At 35.7% G+C, this 21,368-nt stretch overlaps 1 protein-coding gene across 10 annotated transcripts in view; it reads right to left on the bottom strand.

Annotated features, from left to right (window-relative positions):
• LOC105563305 (inositol 1,4,5-trisphosphate receptor) overlaps window positions 1-21,368 on the bottom strand; it is a 41,646-nt gene that overhangs the window by 5,287 nt on the left and 14,991 nt on the right. Inside the window, exons 2-30 of one of the 10 annotated variants that reach the window (XM_012014793.1) lie at window positions 15,325-15,395; window positions 13,968-14,083; window positions 13,405-13,491; window positions 12,012-12,506; window positions 11,697-11,835; window positions 11,314-11,525; window positions 10,882-11,208; window positions 10,661-10,807; window positions 10,266-10,567; window positions 10,091-10,205; window positions 9,837-10,012; window positions 9,603-9,758; window positions 9,374-9,524; window positions 9,143-9,290; window positions 8,604-8,627; window positions 7,750-8,095; window positions 7,511-7,676; window positions 7,214-7,430; window positions 6,600-7,141; window positions 6,406-6,521; window positions 6,130-6,265; window positions 5,784-6,041; window positions 4,405-4,482; window positions 3,422-3,542; window positions 3,192-3,334; window positions 3,052-3,087; window positions 2,411-2,598; window positions 2,226-2,337; window positions 1,663-1,770 (exon numbers count right to left, since the gene is read on the bottom strand). In XM_012014793.1, coding sequence (XP_011870183.1) covers window positions 1,663-1,770; window positions 2,226-2,337; window positions 2,411-2,598; window positions 3,052-3,087; window positions 3,192-3,334; window positions 3,422-3,542; window positions 4,405-4,482; window positions 5,784-6,041; window positions 6,130-6,265; window positions 6,406-6,521; window positions 6,600-7,141; window positions 7,214-7,430; window positions 7,511-7,676; window positions 7,750-8,095; window positions 8,604-8,627; window positions 9,143-9,290; window positions 9,374-9,524; window positions 9,603-9,758; window positions 9,837-10,012; window positions 10,091-10,205; window positions 10,266-10,567; window positions 10,661-10,807; window positions 10,882-11,208; window positions 11,314-11,525; window positions 11,697-11,835; window positions 12,012-12,506; window positions 13,405-13,491; window positions 13,968-14,083; window positions 15,325-15,395 — 5,233 coding nt within the window. The remainder of the gene's footprint in view (window positions 1-1,662; window positions 1,771-2,225; window positions 2,338-2,410; window positions 2,599-3,051; window positions 3,088-3,191; window positions 3,335-3,421; window positions 3,543-4,404; window positions 4,483-5,783; window positions 6,042-6,129; window positions 6,266-6,405; window positions 6,522-6,599; window positions 7,142-7,213; window positions 7,431-7,510; window positions 7,677-7,749; window positions 8,096-8,603; window positions 8,628-9,142; window positions 9,291-9,373; window positions 9,525-9,602; window positions 9,759-9,836; window positions 10,013-10,090; window positions 10,206-10,265; window positions 10,568-10,660; window positions 10,808-10,881; window positions 11,209-11,313; window positions 11,526-11,696; window positions 11,836-12,011; window positions 12,507-13,404; window positions 13,492-13,967; window positions 14,084-15,324; window positions 15,396-21,368) is intronic. The other 9 variants (XM_012014798.1, XM_012014795.1, XM_012014797.1 and 6 more) reach the window with 9 other exon arrangements.

Genomic DNA, 21,368 nt, shown 5'->3' with positions numbered 1-21,368 from the left:
CGAATTATATATTTACAAAGTCGGTGCTTTATGTGCTAAAAAATGAGAGAAATATCTTGTGCAATTTAGGATGCGTGTAGGAAAGATCTCGTTATATCGTTGACATACAATTTTTTAATTGAGACAAAATATATGAATAAAGTGCAATGTGAGGGGAAAAAGATAAAAGTAAAGTTAATGTAATTGCAAACAACATTCACATATTTGTACATTAGCAACCGGTAAAATTCGTAAAAATCGAAGACTTCAATAAGTGGTTAAATTTACGTGAGATAATATTTATGTAAAAGTGTAAGGTTGTATTCACAAATATAAACGTGTAAATTCTGGGGTAAAGCACATAAAAGTAAATAATAGCAACACACATATTTTGGATATTTGGATATGCATACAATATTTTGGTATATTAATGTATATCTATGTTCAAAATGTGTGTAATAATTGAGTAAGTGAGCAAGTATAAATATTCAACTATATCTATAATAAATAACACATTCATGTCACTGGAGTAAGGAACAAATAAAAAAGTAAATTCACATAAAATTTCACATTTATGGTATATGTAACTCCTTCTCAAGTATCTAAAAAATATTAAAAATTAAAATATGTAATATATATTATAATAATCATCAATGTAATTATTAAAATATAGAGTCTATCATTGTATTGGTACATCTTACTACATAATTTATATACATTTATATATTTATCTATGAAAGCTTTAATTATATTTCTATTCTTGTATAATATTCAGATATATGTATATACATATATTTTATCTTAAATAAACCTCTAGAAATAATATTCTCAAACATATAATTCGTAAAAGTCTTCGATGCACGGTAAATACAGAAGAATATTATGACGATTCTTCTATTAAAAAAAAAAAGAGCTATAAATATGAATTATACATTGTAATCACACATTGCGAACATATGCTGTTATTAGTTATTTGTTACTTTGTACCGTGAATCAAAATTACTTTCACATACAATCCTTATATATCAAGTACTTATATATTAATATATAAATATCATATATATTTTTCAAAATGAAATTATCTAAATGGAGAAAGAGATGGCATATTTTTTATGTATAATAAAATATTGCACACAAAATGAAATAATAGTAAGAAATGGATACATAAACGTAATAAGAAACAAAGATAAATAAAAACGTGCATAAGTCAAGCAGCATGCGTAAAAAATCTACACAACGTACATTATGTTCTCTACTTTACGGAATTTTACCACACCATTTACGACCCGATGTGTATATATAACATATAATGGACAATCACTTAGTCAACAACTTAGTTACACAGTTAATCAACTACAATTAGCAACATATTTGTCATTTCATTAGTTTTTAAACTGGAAGGTAAATTATGATTTGTTATGATTAGCAGATCAGAGAGAAGTTTAAAATGAATTAAATTAGATTCTTCTTCTTTTCTGATGATATATCCTAGACACGTTTTTTTTTCTTTTGACAATGCAACAGCAAGTAATGTCGTAGCGGTGTTAGCATGTAATATCGTTCGCGCGTCCTAAATTACATCACGCGATCACCGATCTCTTTTCAGCATAATACTTTCGGTAAAAAATTTCATCTCATATATACGTTGTGCCCATATTTCTTTCTATCTACTTTAATTTTTACCGGCTCTTGCTGAATCATTTGTCGATTCTCAGACTGATCATTGGAACCTGTTCCAACTTGTGACTCGCCCTTCGTTTCTGACTCCGTTTCTTCCGAGATACCTTCGTTCTTCGTTCGCAGCATGAAAACATCTTTACCTACAGATCTATTCTACGAGACCTACTCACCCGCCTTTAAGACTTTGTGGCGTATTGAGAAGTCTTATTAACTTTTACATTAATCTCGTAATTATGCAGCAAGCCAAATAAATATTTAATCGCGTATTAATCGTCTAATGTGCTATGAACAATCGGGCATTCAGCCTATCATGAAAAACACGTCCTAAGTTTATGCCAGGTTAATCAACATAAAGTACAAAGTTTTTCAATTAAATACTTTAATCACCTTCCACTAAGCTAATGTGCTTATCTCGCGATATATTCAACGATATTCTTATACTTTCTAAGTTACTGCCATAAACCTATTTACGTGAGCTGAATGCCCTTTTCCGCGATGCTGTGTTATCTTTCTCATGATAAATGATTCATGTAATTTCATGCAAAACACTATTCCACGACACTCACTTTTTCTCCGTATTCAGGATCGATAGCCATCATTTCCCTGAGTGTCCTTAAGACTTTGACGCATAATTTTTCTTCTTTTTCTTCTAACAGTTTTTCAGTGTGTTTAATTAATCTGTAAAAGAACAGCGCATAAATACATGTATGTTGCACATAATACCACTAACATATTGCAACTAAAATTCTACCTCTTGATAAAGCCACCGTTTTCACATCTCTTTCTGGCATCAGTCGCTGCAGGAAACAGCAATTCGGGTCGATAGAGGATATCCACTAACAAAGATAATTCGGACTGTACCAAAGGTTTCAATTGTTCCTCTAATAGAGACACTATGTCCTGTAGACCTTCTATAATACTCCGATCTAGACGCATAAGCTAGACAAAAATTAATGATATTAATAAACATATTGTTACCTCAAATTAATCAAGTTGTTTTATGTATACATATAAAAGTTTTCGTGACAATCTACGCTACAATAAACAATTTATAATTCGAAAATTGAAACAAGTTTTACAATATTTTCATACAACATGTTTAGTATTTCGTATTTTATTATATATTAAGACAGTTATTTGATCATTAATATATAGTCAAATTATAATTAAATATGAAATAAATTTTATTAAAATTAAATCTAGTTCTATTTTGTTGTACATTTCTTGTATATGTATGTGCGTATTAGTATGTGTAGCTATTGCTAATTAATATCTTCAGTGAAACATACGAAGCTCATGTGACCTATATGTAGCAGTATGCTAATTTTAGCAAATGCACTACATAGCATCACTAAACTAACAAAGTGCTGTGCTTCCATGAGTGACCTTTACCTCGTTGTTAGAGCCTTCCTCACAATGTAGGTCACTCTATGCATTTAAGTAAATTTATTACATAATTGCGCACACAGTTGACATGTATAACCACCCTAATCCATATTTTATATAGGTATAAGAATTTTATTGCAAATTACCTGACTCTGACTTCGTTCAATCTTTGGTTGTTTCGCAGCTTGTAACCATTTGCTGGTTTGTCTGCTGAGCATAGCTGCTTTGTTGAACATATTGGCAACCTGACTTTCTAGATCAGTCGGTATAGCAATACCTCTTCCTTTAGCTAAGATGAAAAACGATGTTATATTATTCAAATTTAAACAAAAATAAATATTCCCAATTTTCCTTTACAAATACAAAAGATACTCACCTACATCTGATAATGTTCGTATACAATTCTCGACGTTAAATCTTTGTCCAGCATTTAGCCATACACACTGTGATACATTAAAGGCTGCATGAAGCAACTGGACAAATATAGGTTGCCTTGTCTGTTCCATGAAAAAGTAAATACAAAAATCAATTAAAACTGACAGCAAAATTAAAAAGTTGTATAATTAAGCCACTTAGAAAACTTTCTAAATATCTTAAATGTTCTTTTAAACAATCTTTTATAAGACATATTTTGCAAAACTTATATCGTATTTCTTACTATTTACGTATACATATATGTATATGTATATATCATATCATATCTATTCAGTAGTATCGCAGATTTCATATCTAGTCTATATTCTTCTTTATTATTAATGTATATACAACACATTATCTTTAAATTATATTCTTATATTAAAATGTCATCTTGCATAAAATGTAACACATTCATTGCCAAGCGACCTAAATAGTGAAATATTATATACATGCCATATAAATTATGCAAATTTTTCCTTTGAAGTTAGAATAATTTGAAAAACAGAGAGAAAGAACAAGAGAAAATATTTCGAAGATAACAGAGGATACAATCATTATAGTTAGCACCAGCAGATGTGGTTTACAAAAATGGGTGCATTCAATGACAATGAATGTGTTAATTATGCAGAGACATGTGACACAGGCGTACATAAAGAAGAGAAATGCAGTTTGAATATTTACAACACATCAGTCGCTCTGTGCTAAAGCATTTTCAGATATAACACCCCTGATAATCGTAATTATATAATTCTATCTACACAAACAGAATCTAGAATTCTTTATTCCCCTTAAAAGAGTAAATACAACCAAGTGAGAAATTCTCTTGCTTTTATAAAATATCTTTGTAACTATTTCCAACATTATGTTGTAGACATATAAGAGACATCATACTGTATTGTATTTGCTCAACATTAAGAAAAGATTCTAGCATTCGATACTCACATAGCCAGAAAGATTAATATCTGTATTCCGATCGCACTCCTTGATGTTCCAATATAGTCTAGCCTCGTGCAGATGTTTCTATTAGTAAACCAACCCACCACCATATATAGATGGATAGTACCCATAGACCCAATAAACCAATGTTGTTGATTCAAAGAAGGCCAGGTGTTGCATGCCAAAAACACAGAACATGCCACTGATGCTTTCAGCAATGACCAAGTACACATCATACAATAAATAATTCATACGACTGATTGACTTGTATAGCCTACTAGATAACAATGTATAAAAATTGTAGTACTCAACAATCAGCGACAACTTGATACGCATAAGATTCTGATTAATAACAAATGTACACTTTATCAAAAAATACATTTTAAAAAGTTTCTTAATATATGTATGTGTGTATGTGTGACATGTACTTGGTTAATAAGTGAACTTAATTTATAATGTGTTTACATGCAAAGCGAAAGATTGTTAAATAAAGTATAGGTCGACATATACTCTGTATTTAGAATATATGTTTGCTGTCTTGCACCGCTTTGTTTAATTATCCCCTTTAAGCAAAAAGTACAAAAATTATAATATATGACTTTTATAAAATAACATTATGTCATTTTAAATTCTATTAAATATTAAATTTAATTTTTATATCTTTCTACAGATTTATACATTATAAGAAAATAACTGCTTTATAAGATTTTCAAAATCTCACCTTTTCTCTCCATAAACTTTAATTTTGTAATGAAAGTTAACAAATACAAAAGCTTTAACCTGCATAAGAATTTTAATAATTATATCTTTAATAATCATAAAATCCAAATTTAAAATTAGCAAATATTTGATACTACCCTTGTATACATAAATATATTAATTGTGAGCAAACCTCTTTCAGATGAATGTTTCTCTTCTGTGTGAGAAGGAAGTATGTTATAATTGAACAAGTAGATTTAAATGAATCCATTTTTACAAATAAAATTTGTGCAACAGAATTTCCACCAAGAATAAGGTGCCAAAACATCACCACATAAACTGTATTATCAATATTAATTCTAAATATTTAAAAAGCGTGAATCCCAGAATTTATAATGTGAATAATTTATAATTAATTTGGTGTTAAACAATATTTTAAGTATGTTACAATGTTTACAAACATTGTACAATGTTACAAACATTGTAAAATCTTGTGAAATTATATTCGATGAAAGACCAAATATACCAATAAGATATTATAACATATAGATTAATCAATTAGATAGAAGAGACAAGAATGTGTATGTGTACATGTATATACACACATACGCTGTGTGTATATACACATACGCTATTTAAAATAATGAATATTTCTTTTCCAATGATACAATAAATAAGGATATTACCTGTACAGTGGTACTTTGATCAGAAAACGGACTGCTGAAAAATGTGGCTATGATGTTCATTAAACAACTTGTCACGTAAGTCTCCAAGGATGTATCAGCATGTTGTCGATCATGGGTGGACGTGGCAATTAAACCCATATCAACTATGAAAGATTTTTCGAACAAAGACCACATATGATTCGACGTATAAATTTCCTTCATCTCGACTTCTGTGTCAATGTAACAGTGGTTGAGAAAATTGATGTACGCTTCTTTCACCTATTTGCAATTTTAAATATAATGCATGTCAGTAATATTTATTTTAATAATCAGAATAAGTGGACTAAAAGTTCGGTAAAAGATTTACCTCTGGTATACAGTCTGGATGTGACACCACAGCAACGATATCGTCTAACGGTAACAGGCTATGACATTTGATTTCAGTATTGACATTCTTGCCCATTGTGCAACAAGCTAGAAGTTTTACCAACTCTACATGATACCTAAAACATAAAAATTTCTGAATAATATAATATATTGTTTGGCAATCTCTCGATTGAAATAAAATGATAGAAAATAGAACATTGTACAATATGTGACACGTGTACAATTTCCACTTTAGAAATACACTGAAATAACTTACTGAAGAGGGCTGCTCTCATCCATTCGATGTCTTTCAGATCGCATCATCTCCACAAAATGATTAAACGAGGCTCTATCATTGTAAAAGATCAAAACATCTTCTCCCGATTGAACCATCTATGATAAAATTAAAGATAAGCAAAAACTATCTTACAAAAGTTTTATATATGTCTACATAATGTAATGGCATCTCACCTCCTGCATTACCATCTCTTGACATTTTCTAATGAATTGATTCTCAGCTTTCACTATAGTTTGCAAAAATTTCAAATATTGCACATGTTTTCCATGTGTTTCAATGCAATGTACGAAATGCTGTATGACTTTCGCACCAACCTCATTGCAAAGAACAGAATTGTCTTGAAAAATACTGCATACTGTCTGCGCCTCTCTTATGCCAGGATTCAAGAACAGATCCAGCTGCTTGTGCAAGAGAACTTGATTTTGTTGATTAGATAGACAAAAATTTTGCAGGAAATCATGTGCCAAACGCATTAATTCGTTCATTCTGACATCCTCTTTAGCGTCGTATGGAACTTGCAATAAATCCAAAACGACGGTGTGTACTCCGACATTGCGCAGAAGTCTCTGCTCGTGTTTGCGTGCCTTTACTTGGCCACCTGGCAGATTTTGAATACATAGTTTGTTCATTCTCATTAGTATCTGCTGAATCTTTTTATATTCTTCCGCTTGTTCGGGATGTAACGGTGGTCCAATATCCAAATCAATAGCAGACCCTTTAAGAAATGATTATTTGATCTCTTTTCACTTAAAAAAGTCTATACGGTAGTAATTAAAAAGACAAAAACCTTGTTTGTCCAATGTAGATAACAAAGGTGTTTTGCGAGGAGCTGCGGCTTCATCTTCTTCTTCCTTACTCTTCTTCTTCTTATTTCCATGTTCCTCTGTTGCCTTGGATTTATACACCCAAAGCTCAGATTTCTCGACAGATTGACGCAAAATATCTAAATCCGCCTTTATTTGTTTGTATGATTCTACATCGCTATCCGAAACTAAAAGCTGGACCTATCAATCATATTTGTATTAATATGTTATTAAATAATTTTTCTCACAATTATACTTCAATATCCGAAAAAAGGCCTAACCTGCTTAAATGCTTGTAAAACTTCTTGCCTTTGGCTAAAGTGTCTAAATAATAAATGTAAGGCTCCAGAGACTAGTGAGGGGTAATCGTGCATGGCCAAATGTAATAGAACACGTAGAAATGTTCTACCTCCTTGGCCATCTAAATCCAGCGCTGCGCATTCCTCGCTAAAGAAAAAAGACAAAAGTAAATATTTCTGTAAGATATAATCTTCGTCTATTATGTACAAAAACATATTACCTGCTCCCAAATATTCCTTCAGCCTGTGTACCAACTGATTCTAAATCGATAGTTTTTTGTCCTAGAGTAACGTCTCCCGTTTTCTCCGCAGCCGATGCTGTCTCATCGAATTCCCGTTTGAATATGCTCAAAAGACAAGAGATTCTATAATCCAATCGAACGTCGAGAATAAATTGCAAGATCTCGATTATCTTAAGCTTTGTGTCCATCACCAAGGGATGTTCCTTCTTCATCGATGGTTTTGGTCTTGGGGAAGAGCTAGCTAGCACTTGACCGGCTGGTCCTAATGTTAAATTTGTCATCACAGCACCCATATCGCCAATGCATCTAAGAATACCTCCTTCAGCTATATCGTAATAAATAGAAATTTATATCACGTCAATAAATAAAGAAAAATAATAATTGTATATTACATATATATATATATATTTAATATTATACACATGTATTTACATGTACCACATAGTTAAACATTATAGTGAGGCAGCAGAAAATTTAATTTGTGTTAAAAGAATTATATAAAGTAACAAATATAAAATAATGACTCTATTTTGTTATCTATTATGGAAAGAAGACAAGAGATTTACTTGAAAGACAAAGAAATAGAATAATGATTATATTGTATATCTAATAATTAAGAATATTACATATCATAAATGGTTAATGTATGACATTTTATGCTCATGTTTCTTGCTCATTTCTAATAAGAGAACATCATAAAGAGAGCAATTAAAAGCTTTGTAAACCTACTTTGTACAATAAATACGAGAAGATTGCATGCTTAATCTTATTAATATTCATTCCACATGTTACAGTTAAATTAGCTTTTAACAAGCTTTCTAATAGGATATTACCTGCCTCCTCAGAATCCGTATCAGCTGTGATGAAATATTTACAAGAGTAAATTGATTAGTTTTAAACATATTTACTACGCTATATATATATATGTTATAATAATATAGTTGTGTATAAAGGTACTGTATTATCAAAGGGATTTTATATAATGCGAGAGAAGCATGGATTACATATAAGTGATACTAATATATTACAGCACCATAAAGAAGAACGTTATATACAAGTTTCTGAAAGCAATGCTTGAAACCAGAGTGTAAAAACTGTTCATAAAAATGATTGAAAGAATAAAAGGGAAAATTTTTTCATATCAGTGATACATAAATGCATTGTATAATGCAAGAAAATAGATCAAACTTTATTATTATTATAAAATTACTACCATGCGCGCAAATGGTGTATATATATAAATGAATCAAAATGTCTTCAACCTACTAAATGTAGTTTATAGGGTTCATTAAAAAATTGATCAATAACGGTAAAGAACATAATTCAAAGATTATGTCTTACCAAATGGAAAAAATAGAAATAATAAACTTACAATCAATATCACCCGTAGGAATCTTTCCATCGGTGGATTCATTCTCTGACACACAATCCAAAATACTAAGCAATGTCTTTGTTAAGCTTAACAGGTCATTAAAACTGTAGAATCCAAAGTAAATTAGATCACGTGCTAATTTGACAACCTAACAAAGTATATAAGAGCAACGAATTAATTATAACATGTTATATTTAGAGAAACAAAAAGGGAGCAAGAAATTGCGTGTACCTCAAATGTGAGCTTATTCTGCTCTTGATCGCCGAAAGACCACATCTTCGCGACAACGTTACACAGATAATCCTCCACAAACATGATTGTTGAACTAAATTTAGTACGAACAGCCTCTTTATTTTGGTCCGGCGTTTTATTCGTATCATAACTAGAATTGCGAAAAAGAAATGTTTTAAACATATTCCTAATACGTTTAATTCACTGATCTTATTATTTTTTTACATACTCATTTATGCTCATTTTTGACGGGATTTCTGACCAAAGACGGGCATATTTTACAGGAGTTACTTGTTCTTGTGGATCTCTATCGACGTGAAGATGTAGCATTAGTCGGCAAAACGATGCACGCAAGTCGTACGGTACTGTTTCATCTTCCATGCATCTATAAAAAAAAATAATACCACAAATTGAGATCATACAATTAAAAAATAATCCTTACATTAAAGATTAATGTACTTACTTAAGTATAAGATCAATGTCCAAGTGAGGTGACAGATTATTTAACGCTAAATACTGCCTATTTAAACACATGTTACTGAAAAGATTTAACTGATGCCTGTAATAGTCTAATATCGCTGCATCTTGAACGTTTCCCATTTTCGCTCCTCTTGATAACTCACTCAGAGACATTGATTTCTGTATAAAACATAATATTTTACTTTGCATATTATATAATGCTACATTTTAATAAACTACTAATTAAGTATTACTAACAGTTCCATTATTCCATTCCAATACAACTTCAAACTCTTCTATAACAGTGATTCTTGGTTCGGCATTTTCTTGTTTCTCATCGATATCTTCAACTTCTACCTGGGTCTTCACCATTCTAAAGTAAATGAAACGTATCAGAGAAATCGATATCATTCATGCTGTTTATCGTACTTACTTTGTCTCTATCAGAATATCTTTGTTCTTTTCGCTAAGTACGCTTTTGCAAATCAATTCTTGTGTTACGGCTATTGCTTTCTTATTAGAGATACACAGATCCGATAAATAATCCAGAAATCTCGATTGCCAGTTACGCATATTTTTTCTAACGAGACCCACAAATGTCTCTATTTCAGCAGCTGTTATATGCTTTTCCAACAACTTTCTGTTATTATGTAAAAGCGCCGTAATGGTATCTTCCGCTAAAATATCGTAGCCAATTTGTTTTTGCATAAAGGCAAAATGTTTAGCAATGTATTCCTATGTGGAAAAACAGGATATAAAATATTTTTGTAATAATATATAATTTACGATATAATATAATTTATGATTTATCGTGCAATATCACGATACCTGATTCTTTCTGTAATCTTGTTGAGAAAGTCTGAGTATTCGGTAGCACAGACGAAACATGTATTTGTATGGAGCGTGTCTCGGATCATTAAGCTCCTCTATCCTAAGAAATGGTCCCTCACCCTCTGCAGATTCCAAGAACGGAGCCTGTAATTACGTGTCTTGAGACGCTCTCGTTCTCGCTGATATATTTCCGCGCGATCAATGTCAAATTAAAATACCTGCAATATTTTGAACAACTGGCCAAGGATGTACTGCTCGCGCAACAATTTCTGGCGGTCCCTCACGGTATTTGTAACGACCAGTTCTAACGCTTCGGATTTATTCTGCTCGTTCTCTAATCCAGCTATAAAGTATACGATGTCCTGCAGCAGGCTAGTAACAGCTCTTCGCTCATTGTGCGAGATCGTCCCCTTTTCTAGCTTGCTGTTCATCGCTGTCAACACCTTGCAGGCGTCATTCGCGAAATCTAAATCGCGCACTTCGACCGGTGACACGGATCTCAGGGCGAAGGCCTCTTTATCCTCCTTACTGGTCGCGCAACCCACCTAACAAGTGATTAAAAATATCCGAGTAATTTAATTAGCATCTCACTTTGTGACTCTCATTCACAATATCTGACGCAGCAAAGTATAATTGCCAAATTATAGTACCTTTGACATAACAGGTTTCTCATCATCCTTATCGATCGGTACGCTCGTTGAATGGACCCAAGTATTTGTGCATATGTGATGTAATCTAACAAAGGACGATTGCGGAACCAGACTATCGCCCCGCGTTAGCGTTGTGGGATCTAGTTCGAATAACGAGCTAATCTCGTTACTGTGCGGCACCGACACTAATCTATAGACCGGCCCAGGTGGATCTATTAAGTCATCGCATGTATGAACGATCGATTTACCCTTATTTCATTGAACGCAAACACAGAATGTTTTTAGAACAAGTTATAATAAAAATTATAATCAATCATTTCCCAATAAAAATATTGGATGTGTACTTTAGCATATTAAGTTCTAAGTATATCTGTATGCCATACCGCGCTTGCCCTTCACGGGCTCCCGTGGTTCATCCGTGTCAACCTCGGCAGCGAGATACTGGCCAGTCGCTAGGTGTTTAAATCTGAAAAGTGAATTCCAGTGGCCGGCGCCGCCTCTGCACGGATCGTGTTGCACCACCTGCTCGTCAATAAATAAACAACGCGCATTACTTATAGGAAACAGATGCGCCAGGAATAATCAGCACGGACGCTACATGCAACAGGAATTCGAACAATAAAGTCTCGAAAGCGCAATTTCGATTGTTGGGCGTTAAATAAAATGCAGCATTTATGTAAACTTGATTAGCTCATCACCTCCACTTCCCACAAGGCTTTACTGCTGGTAGCCGCGGTAGCGCTGGTCCTGCCCGTCGTCCTGAGAAACACATGCTGCTTCTTCTTGTACTCGTCCATGGTGAGGAACTTTTCCTGCTCGGCGTGAAACAGCCGCACCACGTCGCCGCCCTTGAGGATCTCCTCTTGGTTCTCTCGGTGCTCCATGAAGAGGGTCACCTTCCAGGAGGTGGACGAGTTGACGACGTTGACCTCCTTGCAGCCGGGATTGTCGCTCAGCTCGTAATTGGCGGCCACGTGGAGGCCCTGACGTCCCGCGTTCACCGGCTCCATGATCACCTTGTCGCCGACGACGACGCTGTCGCCGTCGCTACGCAGCTTGTAGAACGGCATTATGTAAAGCCACGAGCCCTCGTTTCCGTTCGCGTCCAAGTAAACCCTCATCGCGTTCTTCTCCAGTAGCGCCGGCAGTCGCTTGTTCACCGTCAGGAATTTGTTAGACTTGAGATGCAACAACTGTCGCACAAAAAGTCAATCGTAAATAATTGCATTCGTACACGTGACGCGTATAAATATAACGTGCATTTATTTATAAACGCACGCGGCGCAATGTCGACAAAATTAATCTCCACGTTAATTAATTACATACACTCGTACGTTTGCATTTTACTACACCACGCGGTGCGTGACTCAAGCGAGTATTTATATTTTATTACGACAAATTATTTCGCGAGTTAAACAAGCTATGATAAGCAGATAATTTTGCAATGTGTGATAGAATATAGCCAAGATAATATGGAATAAAGATGATTAACCTACATAAAGCATCAATAAAAGATAAGAGCATCAATAATTCGATAAAGATTACATTATAGCAGAAGCTAATTAAACTAATGGCGTCCACTGCCTTTGCTGCGATCAAAGATACAATCTATAATACATCATAGGTGTGCAGCATAGCGCTCGTTCCACGGCGTTATCTCATCTGTCGACGATCAAAGCGCTACCGTTTCATAATTTTTAGCAACAATATGTCGCGACGTGAGAGGAGAATTCAATTATTTACTAGAAACTTGGCGCCACAACTTAACGCCGCTTCTATTTTCCGACATGGCAACAATATCACGAGGAAGGGAAACTCGTTAATGAGCAAACACTTATCTATACAAAGCAGATAATTGCGTCAATGGGTGTACTAAACAGTTTTTATGACCGCTTTGCAAAAGAAGAAGTTGTCGAGGGGAAAGCCGCTCCCCTAGCGGTATTGATAAATCTATTATTACTTACATAGCCACTTTACGTTACAAGAATATGCGGTCAAGCATAAAGCGTTCAAGATATACTTTAATAAAATAATGTCACTTGTAAAGGATTTCTCTTCTAACAATACGGAGGGAGAGATAAATATTCTTACCTGGACGACGTTACCGTAGGAAACCACGGTGCCCAACAGCTTCTTGTTTTCAGTCTCATTTTGCTTTTTCTCAATTTCGGCCGCATGCTGAGGTAAAAATTAAAATCCTATCATAAATGGCAATCGCGAAAAATAAAAGATACGTTTACGTAACACTATTAAAAACCCAACAGCAGTATTACGTATTTTGAAATAGAGTGATCGTGGATAAATGCAAAACGGCATTTTGCGTCAAGATACATAAAATACCTATATTATCTTTCTCTCAATTTCCAAAACTGGAAAAACGGACATAATTAAGCGTTTTGTGTATACACACAGTCAAAAGAATTCGATTAAACAATCAGTAAACCGGTTACAATATTATACAAGAACCGGTTGGATACTCCCGTATCTACGGGCACTTTGAATGAAGTGTTCGTGTTATCACGCATCTATTTACTTTGCAGACGCAACGCGTGTTAACAATGTCCAATTTTCAAATATACATGTAAGAAAGTTGCTTGCAACCTCTTTAGTTGTAAATTAATTAAATAGCGTAGCACATATCTTTCGCAACTCACGTGAAGTCTTTTGAGCAAGATAGCATCTGTGCCCGAACTCGCACTCTGTTTCGCTGCCTTCCAGAATTGCTTTTGGGCGGAGTACCGGTTCATAGGACATATTTTGAAGAGGCAATCTAAAAAAAAAGTCAACGATCGCTCTCGCTCGATATTTCTCAAGCTAACTTTAAGGCCGGCGTTCACAGTCTCGTGTGTCGCGCACTCCGGAACTCGCGGAAATAATTATTGTAGATTCGGCTCGAGGGAAAGAACAATTTATTTAGTAACAAATACAGCGGAACAGAAAGCATCACACGTCCGAACAGCTTGACAGTTAGGCCTCCAAATTTGCAATTTTTGTTTCGACAATCGTTTAACAATCGCGTTTAACAAATAACAAAACTAGTTGTTATAGAGCGCTTCGCGATTTCTACTCGATTTCAGCTCAATCCAAAGGACTATATCAGCGCGGGCGTAATAATCTGTACATAGATTGTTAACCAAAAGAAGAATCAATTAAAAATAAAGATATAGGGAGGTTCAGGTCCAAACCCTGGCTGGGGTAATATTTTTCGCAATAAATTTCTTTAAGGTGGCTCCTGCACGAAGGAGCGATTATGGGTGCTTTGGTGGAGCCCCTTTAATTTTTGTAAATTCATATGACTCTTTTTCATAAAAAAATATCACTTAATGCATTACTGATTAAATGCATTGATATGCTAGGTTATATCTGCACATTTAAAAACATATTTAAAAATATGTGATATTGTTAAGTCTCAAAGAGCTGTCAAATTTCCTCAAAACATTGTATCTTTTGACTTTACTAATAAGCATTTGCTTGCAGAGGTCGTTGCCCTCGTATACTTAATAGCACATTTGAATCCTTGTGACATTTATTCATCTCGCTTTTTGTTAAGGTCTACTTTTTCTATAAAATAATGTTATTCCTCAAAGTGCTTCCGCGAGCGCTCGGTCCATAATCCCTACCGCAGCGAACACCAAGTAATAGTTACATAATATCAATATTATAATTTACTTAACAATGTAAATGTAACATAACATGGGTGTTATATTACATTTATCTTGTTGAGTAGGGAATTATAATATTGATGTTATGTAACTGTTACTTGGTGTTTGCTGGAATGTTAAAAAACACAACTTTAACATTTTTCTTTATTTTATTTCGTCGGCGACCGTGTCTGAACTTTCGCGTACTGACAGATAAAATTTACAAGTACAACATACTTAAATTTCAATTTCTTCTTCTATTGGTCGGTTTATGCAGGAGCCACCTTAATTAGAATTTGCCAGCCAAGGGTCGTCTAGCAATTTTCTACATTGTTTTCAAAGCAAAGATGTCCTAAAAATTTGAAATTACCTCTGAATTTCTTCGGCGGAGTTGACAAATCCCCAGCTTCGGGGCATACCACGCACCTGTCGTCGACCAGACTGAAAATAATATACATTACCTAATTAACAAAATATGCAAAATGACACATTAACCGTTTTGAAACGACAAACAGAAAAGTGTGTTTCATAAAGTCTATTCTTTATCAGGAAATAATGTAAATAACGCATGTCTACCCTTTTTCGAAAACCAAGGCAATTGTTGGCACACGATTGTACTCTAACGTGTCGTAAAAGAAAATGAATCCTTTGAATATTTATCACGCATTAACTCCGCGCTTTTCATGTTTTTTTTCTTCGCAGTGATTAGCCTAATCACATCGCAATAGCATATTATGTGTCACGTAACGCTGATAATACACGAAGTTCCAGCGTGGAACAGACATAATAGCCACACCTCCGGCTTTACAACTATGCAATACCGGCATTGCGGACGAGCCATCGTTAAATAAATGTGGTCCAGGCGGAGCGAGGCAGCGATATAGGTCGATATTGAGGCAGGCTCTGGCTTGTCGACCTGGCAGCTTTAAAACATTGCGTGAATGGAGGAGAGAGACGAGAGAGACGAGAGAGACGAGAGAGAGAGAGAAAGAAAGAGAAATTTCATATCATGCGTAATCAAGCGCGAGGAATTGCCGTAAAAGCATTTCTTTGCCCGTTGTAAAAGTGGCGAGAGACCCGTGAAATAGAAAAATCCATCCCATATACATTTTCTGCTGCATTCTGTTTTTATATCGCGATCGTCAAGTTTTATCACAATTGTTGCATAAAAAGTAAGCGCGCGCCACGCGATCGTCCTATTCGCGAATCCAATTTTCTGTTATTATACGCCGCATCGCGCATATGATTTATCGTGGCGTTTCGCGGGGGGGAGGGGAAAAAAGTCACAATAGAAATGTCGGAGTAGAACGTGTCGTCATTTTGCTGCGACAAAGGCGCGATAGCAACTCGGCAGACATCAAGCGAGCTATTGAACCGACTATCTCGCATTAATAGAACGTTAGAGATGAACCTACGTCTTGCACAGCGTAATCGCGCGGGAGAATCCACGGTGAATAATTAGAAATCTCGTCGGATTAAGCGCGTGCTTAAAATTTACACGGAAACGTAATATATACAGCGAGAAATAACAGCGTGAAAGTAGCTTGTGACTATCACAGGCTCGGATTGCGGCTCAATCTCGAGTTATACAAATCGAGATATCATCGCTCGCTTATCTGGGTTTACACAGAAGCCAATAATTAAGATAACACGGGCGCGGGCCAAACATCACGTCGATTAACATTTTATTAATTAAATACGTATTGAATGTGTACATTTGTAAGTCGTACACTGGCAAAAAAAAATTTTTTTAACTAAGTAAATAGATTTACTTAAAATTATTTTTTACTGAAGCAAATATTTATTCTATTTAAATAAAAATGTCAAATGTCAAGTAAATCTATGCATTATATTGAGTAGATTAATTTTAATCGTTACATTTTCTACATTCAACTAAAGATTTCATGAGATAGAGAATACTATTCATTAAATGAAATCATTGTTTTTGTCAAATAAGAAGTCCAATTTTCATCGCTGTAAAACTCATATCTTAGTAAACATTTTATAGAATTAAAGTAAAATTTTTTTACTGAAAATTACCTACTGTTTGATATTTAATAAATACTTAAATTAAAGAAATGCATGTTCTAATTTGTTTATTACTTTTTAAATTTAAATTAATAAAATTCCAAATTTCATTCAACCACAGCTGGCCACATTTGTTAATTAATCGGTTAATGCAGAAAAACCCGAATCGGCCCGCGGTTTAAAGTCGAAAAACAGACGCGAGGATGTCATCTGTACACTGTTATGGCGACAAATATTACCACATGCCTCAGGGGTCGAATTGGTGAGACGCCCGCCTAGAGACAAAGGGAGGTCCAGGTTCAAACCCAGGGCTGAGGTAATATTTCTCGCAATAAATTTTCTGCGTTAACCGATTAATTAACAAATGTGGCCAGCTGTTGCCGAATGAAATTTAGAATTTTATTATTATACTGCCAATTTGAAGAAATTAATCTTTAAGTTAATAAGCTATTAGGAGTCACCTAATGAATAATTTTCTTAAGTAAAGTAATATTTTTTGGATTAAGATATTTTTTTATCAGTGTATCGAGATGTATTTTTGGAATGTAAATCATAGCGCTTTATCGCGCCGCATACCTATATTAGCATTGATCGTTTACCGGCAACATTCATAAGTCATCGTCGGGCTGCACTTTTCCTCGTTGGAAAACTGCGTTTTCAAATTAATTGGTATTTTCTGATAACCGCTGAAAATGTTGTTTGCCAACCACTAAGTATGAATATAAGCTTCTCTGACTTGTTAATAAGATTGCAATTAGGCTTCGCCCAGCAAAGGTAAGCTCCTCGCGAGTTGAAGGCGACGAGAACGTTATTCACGATTCACATCTCACCTAAATCTACGCGACAAGAGAAACATATATTAAATAATCTCTCTTGACATAAGAGAGGCAGGTGTAACGAGTATACGTGTAAACTATATATGCTTAAAGAAAATTTAAATCACTCATAAAATAATGTAAGTAAATAGAAGTTGAGAAAATATATAAAAATAATCTAAATCCCTTGAGAAAACCAGCATTTCGTATATTAGTATCAATTCCATTTTCGTGGAGAGCGTGATGCGAATTGCGTTACACGTTCTTTCTCCATTCCGCCTTTATACAGCAAAATTAATAGTGCATCTAATAAAGAGTATAAAAATTTGTAGCGTCAAGCGCCCGCTCGCGGTAAAATTCAATTCTTCGCATCTGTTCGTTATAAAGAAAGTAATTGCACGGGTGTTCCCCGCGAAACTACTCCAATTAATTGCCATTGATTTTCTCGCTCGCGGCGCACCGGGTCGATTTATCGAGCCTTTTCCCATCGAAGGCACCGTGTCGGACGATGGAACGCTCCGAGCAGCGAAGCTGCCGAAACAATGGATGAATTGTAGGACAAAGCCGGAGCACTCGCGAGCCACCGAACGAAGAATCTCCGTCTACCACGGTGTGCAAACACCGGGGAGAGAACTCCCCGTGTGCGTGTCCGCGACACATGGCCGCGAGCACGTGTGTACTTGGCGTGATTAACGGCGGCACTTTGCATCGCCGTGATTAACGTCGCTTTGCGCTTTCCGAAGCCGCCGCGCCGCGGGGAGTAAAACGCGAATTTGCGCCGTCTTACGTAACGGGTCAAAACAGATATCCAGCGCGAGAGATATCCAGTGCGCTCTCGCTTTTCAGTCTTTTACGGGTAAAATTATTCCGCCTCGTGTCTCTCGTGGAGATAAAGTGCGGCTTTAAAACCGGATCGCGATGGGCAACGCGAGACAGAAAAAATTAATTTCAAAAACAGCGTTGTACCTCGCCTCGTCTCTGTAAAAAAATTTTTTTTTTAAGTAGACTATCAATGCATCACGATTCAAAAGTGAGGTCTAAATCGCGGCATTTGCATCATTGTGCACATACATACGTCTATATGACATAGAGAGAGAGAGAGTGTGTGTGTGTGTGTGTGTCCTTCCTTGCCTCTTCCCCACCACGTTCCTCAAGAAATCTATTTTTGCTCGCGCAATATTGCAAATATTAATATACGTGGAAATACTCATCGGCCTTGAAATATCGCGGCGGGATTTAACAACGTATGCGCGAGTGACAAAGCTGCTGGAAACAAGGCTGCGAGAGATGTAATTACAACTTTAAACGGAAGGATGATTTTTTAGCGTAATACGAGAGTGGGAAACGAGTTGAAGACAGCCGATTCCGGCAAAGAGAGAGAGAGGGGGGGGGGAGGGGGGAGACGCGGCTTCCTAAGTGGGCATAACTCGGGATATTATTTAGATCAGAAGGCGCTATGACGACTATAGGATAACACACACACACACACACACACGTACACACGTACAAAATCCGATATTGTTATTTCTAGCGACACGCCGTGTCACCGTTGCCGGCTCCGCATCGAGCGCAGCTGGGATTACAAGAGGATCACCGGCGTTGTCGCCGTAGTTGTTGCTGTGTTTGTTGTTGGAGTATCAGAAATGAAGCGGAAGGCGAGCAACTCGGGCGTGCGCAAAATTGCAAATATAAAAATATAAATTCTTTAGGCGACCGAGATACACCGCGACACACGCTCCCGCGTTTTTATCTGTCGAAGCCGCGCTGCGATAAATATAAAAAAAAAATATAATTGAAAACAATCTCCGCGGATTTAAAATGCGACGCAATCGAAACGCGTAATTGCTGGCAGCGAAACGTGCAACAGAATCCCACGTACATCCGGTGTAATTAATGTTAAAACCGGCGATGCCAAAACAATGGGGAACGAGCGACGTATCCGAGTATCCGCGGTCCATTATCACGATACATTTATTATTAAGCTTTCAATCATACGCGAACGAGTAGAATTTCTACGGTAGTTCGGATATTGCGGGTTTCTCTCGTGAATAAATGTAACCAATTTACGTCCAGATGGTACGTGCGTTTGTTTGCACGCGATCAGAAGATACGCCAAATGGCAATTCGCAAATTACCGCGAGAATTTACAAATGCGGCTAAGCCGTTAATAAACATCTTCGTCGTCGTCGCGATGCCGGGGCAATAAAAACGTCAAATAACGCGCAGACAATGTGCTTAAAAACGCTTCCGTATATATAGCGCCGCGCATGATAACGCGTAGTAATACATAAGCCCCTTTTTATCAATTTCCGATATAACAACGTTAAAATACACGGAGCCAGGGAGGAAGCGGAGTGGAGAGACACAGGCCCGAAATACACCGCGCGCCGATCGATGAAAGTTGGGAAGAAAGCTCGGGGGAAAATTAAACTCGCGAATTTACAGCGCGAGCTTGTAAATAATTAAATTATGTTCGGCGCGAGACACTACCGTGTCTCGTGATATTTTCGCGGCGACTTTTCTTTTACGAGCTGTCGCGGCGTCGCCTCGCGCGGGCATTAATTAACGGGCCCTTTCATCACCGCGACGGCTGCAGCGACAGATGCACGCGGAATCGGACTGTTGCGTCACGAGAGAAACGGGGAATTAGTTGTTCTGTCAACAACAACGTCGAAACCGCGCGCGTCACGTTTATCTGCATTCGGCCTGTATCAATCGAGCAACGCCGCAGATTAATTTCAAACGACGCGATCCTACCGCGTGTATACAGTGCCACGAGATCATTGTATCTCAGCAACGCGACGCGTAATAAAGTTTCATCTACAATGCGCTCTTTGCGTCTAGAACCATTCTATTTTGTACAAGTCGAGACGCTTAAAAACTTCATCGACAATGCACGATTGTACAATTTCTAATGTATAATTTATCAACTTTTACACTGAAAATAAGGCTTGGTTATAATAATCCGAGCTTGGTTAATGTTACCTAGATCTATGGTGAAATCACAGACATAGTAAATATCACGGTTGGGTAAGTTATCTTTTTTTTAAATTAAGTTAAGTTAAAGTTAACAGCCTTGAAAATTTAACTTAGGATACAAGTTAATCCATAATACAATTAATTGAATAAAAGTTAGGTTAACCGTAAAAAAATATTAAAAAGTTAAAAGTTAAATTTGTTTTACTTTTACATAAAATCTCAGAGACTTACGATCACGTAAACTGAATTGAATTTTACGACTAGCATTTGGACAATCACTCACACTACACGGAATATAGCCCATTTCATATGCAAATAATTTCACGTGGGTTCGAGAACCAAAACCCCATATAATGGCTGTGTTCCAAAATTCATTACCAGCGCTCAAGATCTATGGTACACGTACACAGTAGATTTTAGAATTGGCAGTGCATTTTGAAAGAGATTTGATGAGATAGAGAATACTATTTATTAAATAAAATCATTGTTTTTCTTAAATAAGAAATCCAATTTTCTTCGCTGTGAAAATTACATCTTAGTAAACATTTTATAGAATTAAAGTAAAATTTTTTAAATTTAAAATTATCTACCG

This window comes from Vollenhovia emeryi, unplaced genomic scaffold, assembly GCF_000949405.1.
Source record: "Vollenhovia emeryi isolate VEMERY1.0 unplaced genomic scaffold, V.emery_V1.0 DF939178.1, whole genome shotgun sequence".
Lineage (NCBI taxonomy): Eukaryota > Metazoa > Arthropoda > Insecta > Hymenoptera > Formicidae > Vollenhovia > Vollenhovia emeryi.
This window is presented reverse-complemented; position numbering and strand designations above follow the sequence as displayed.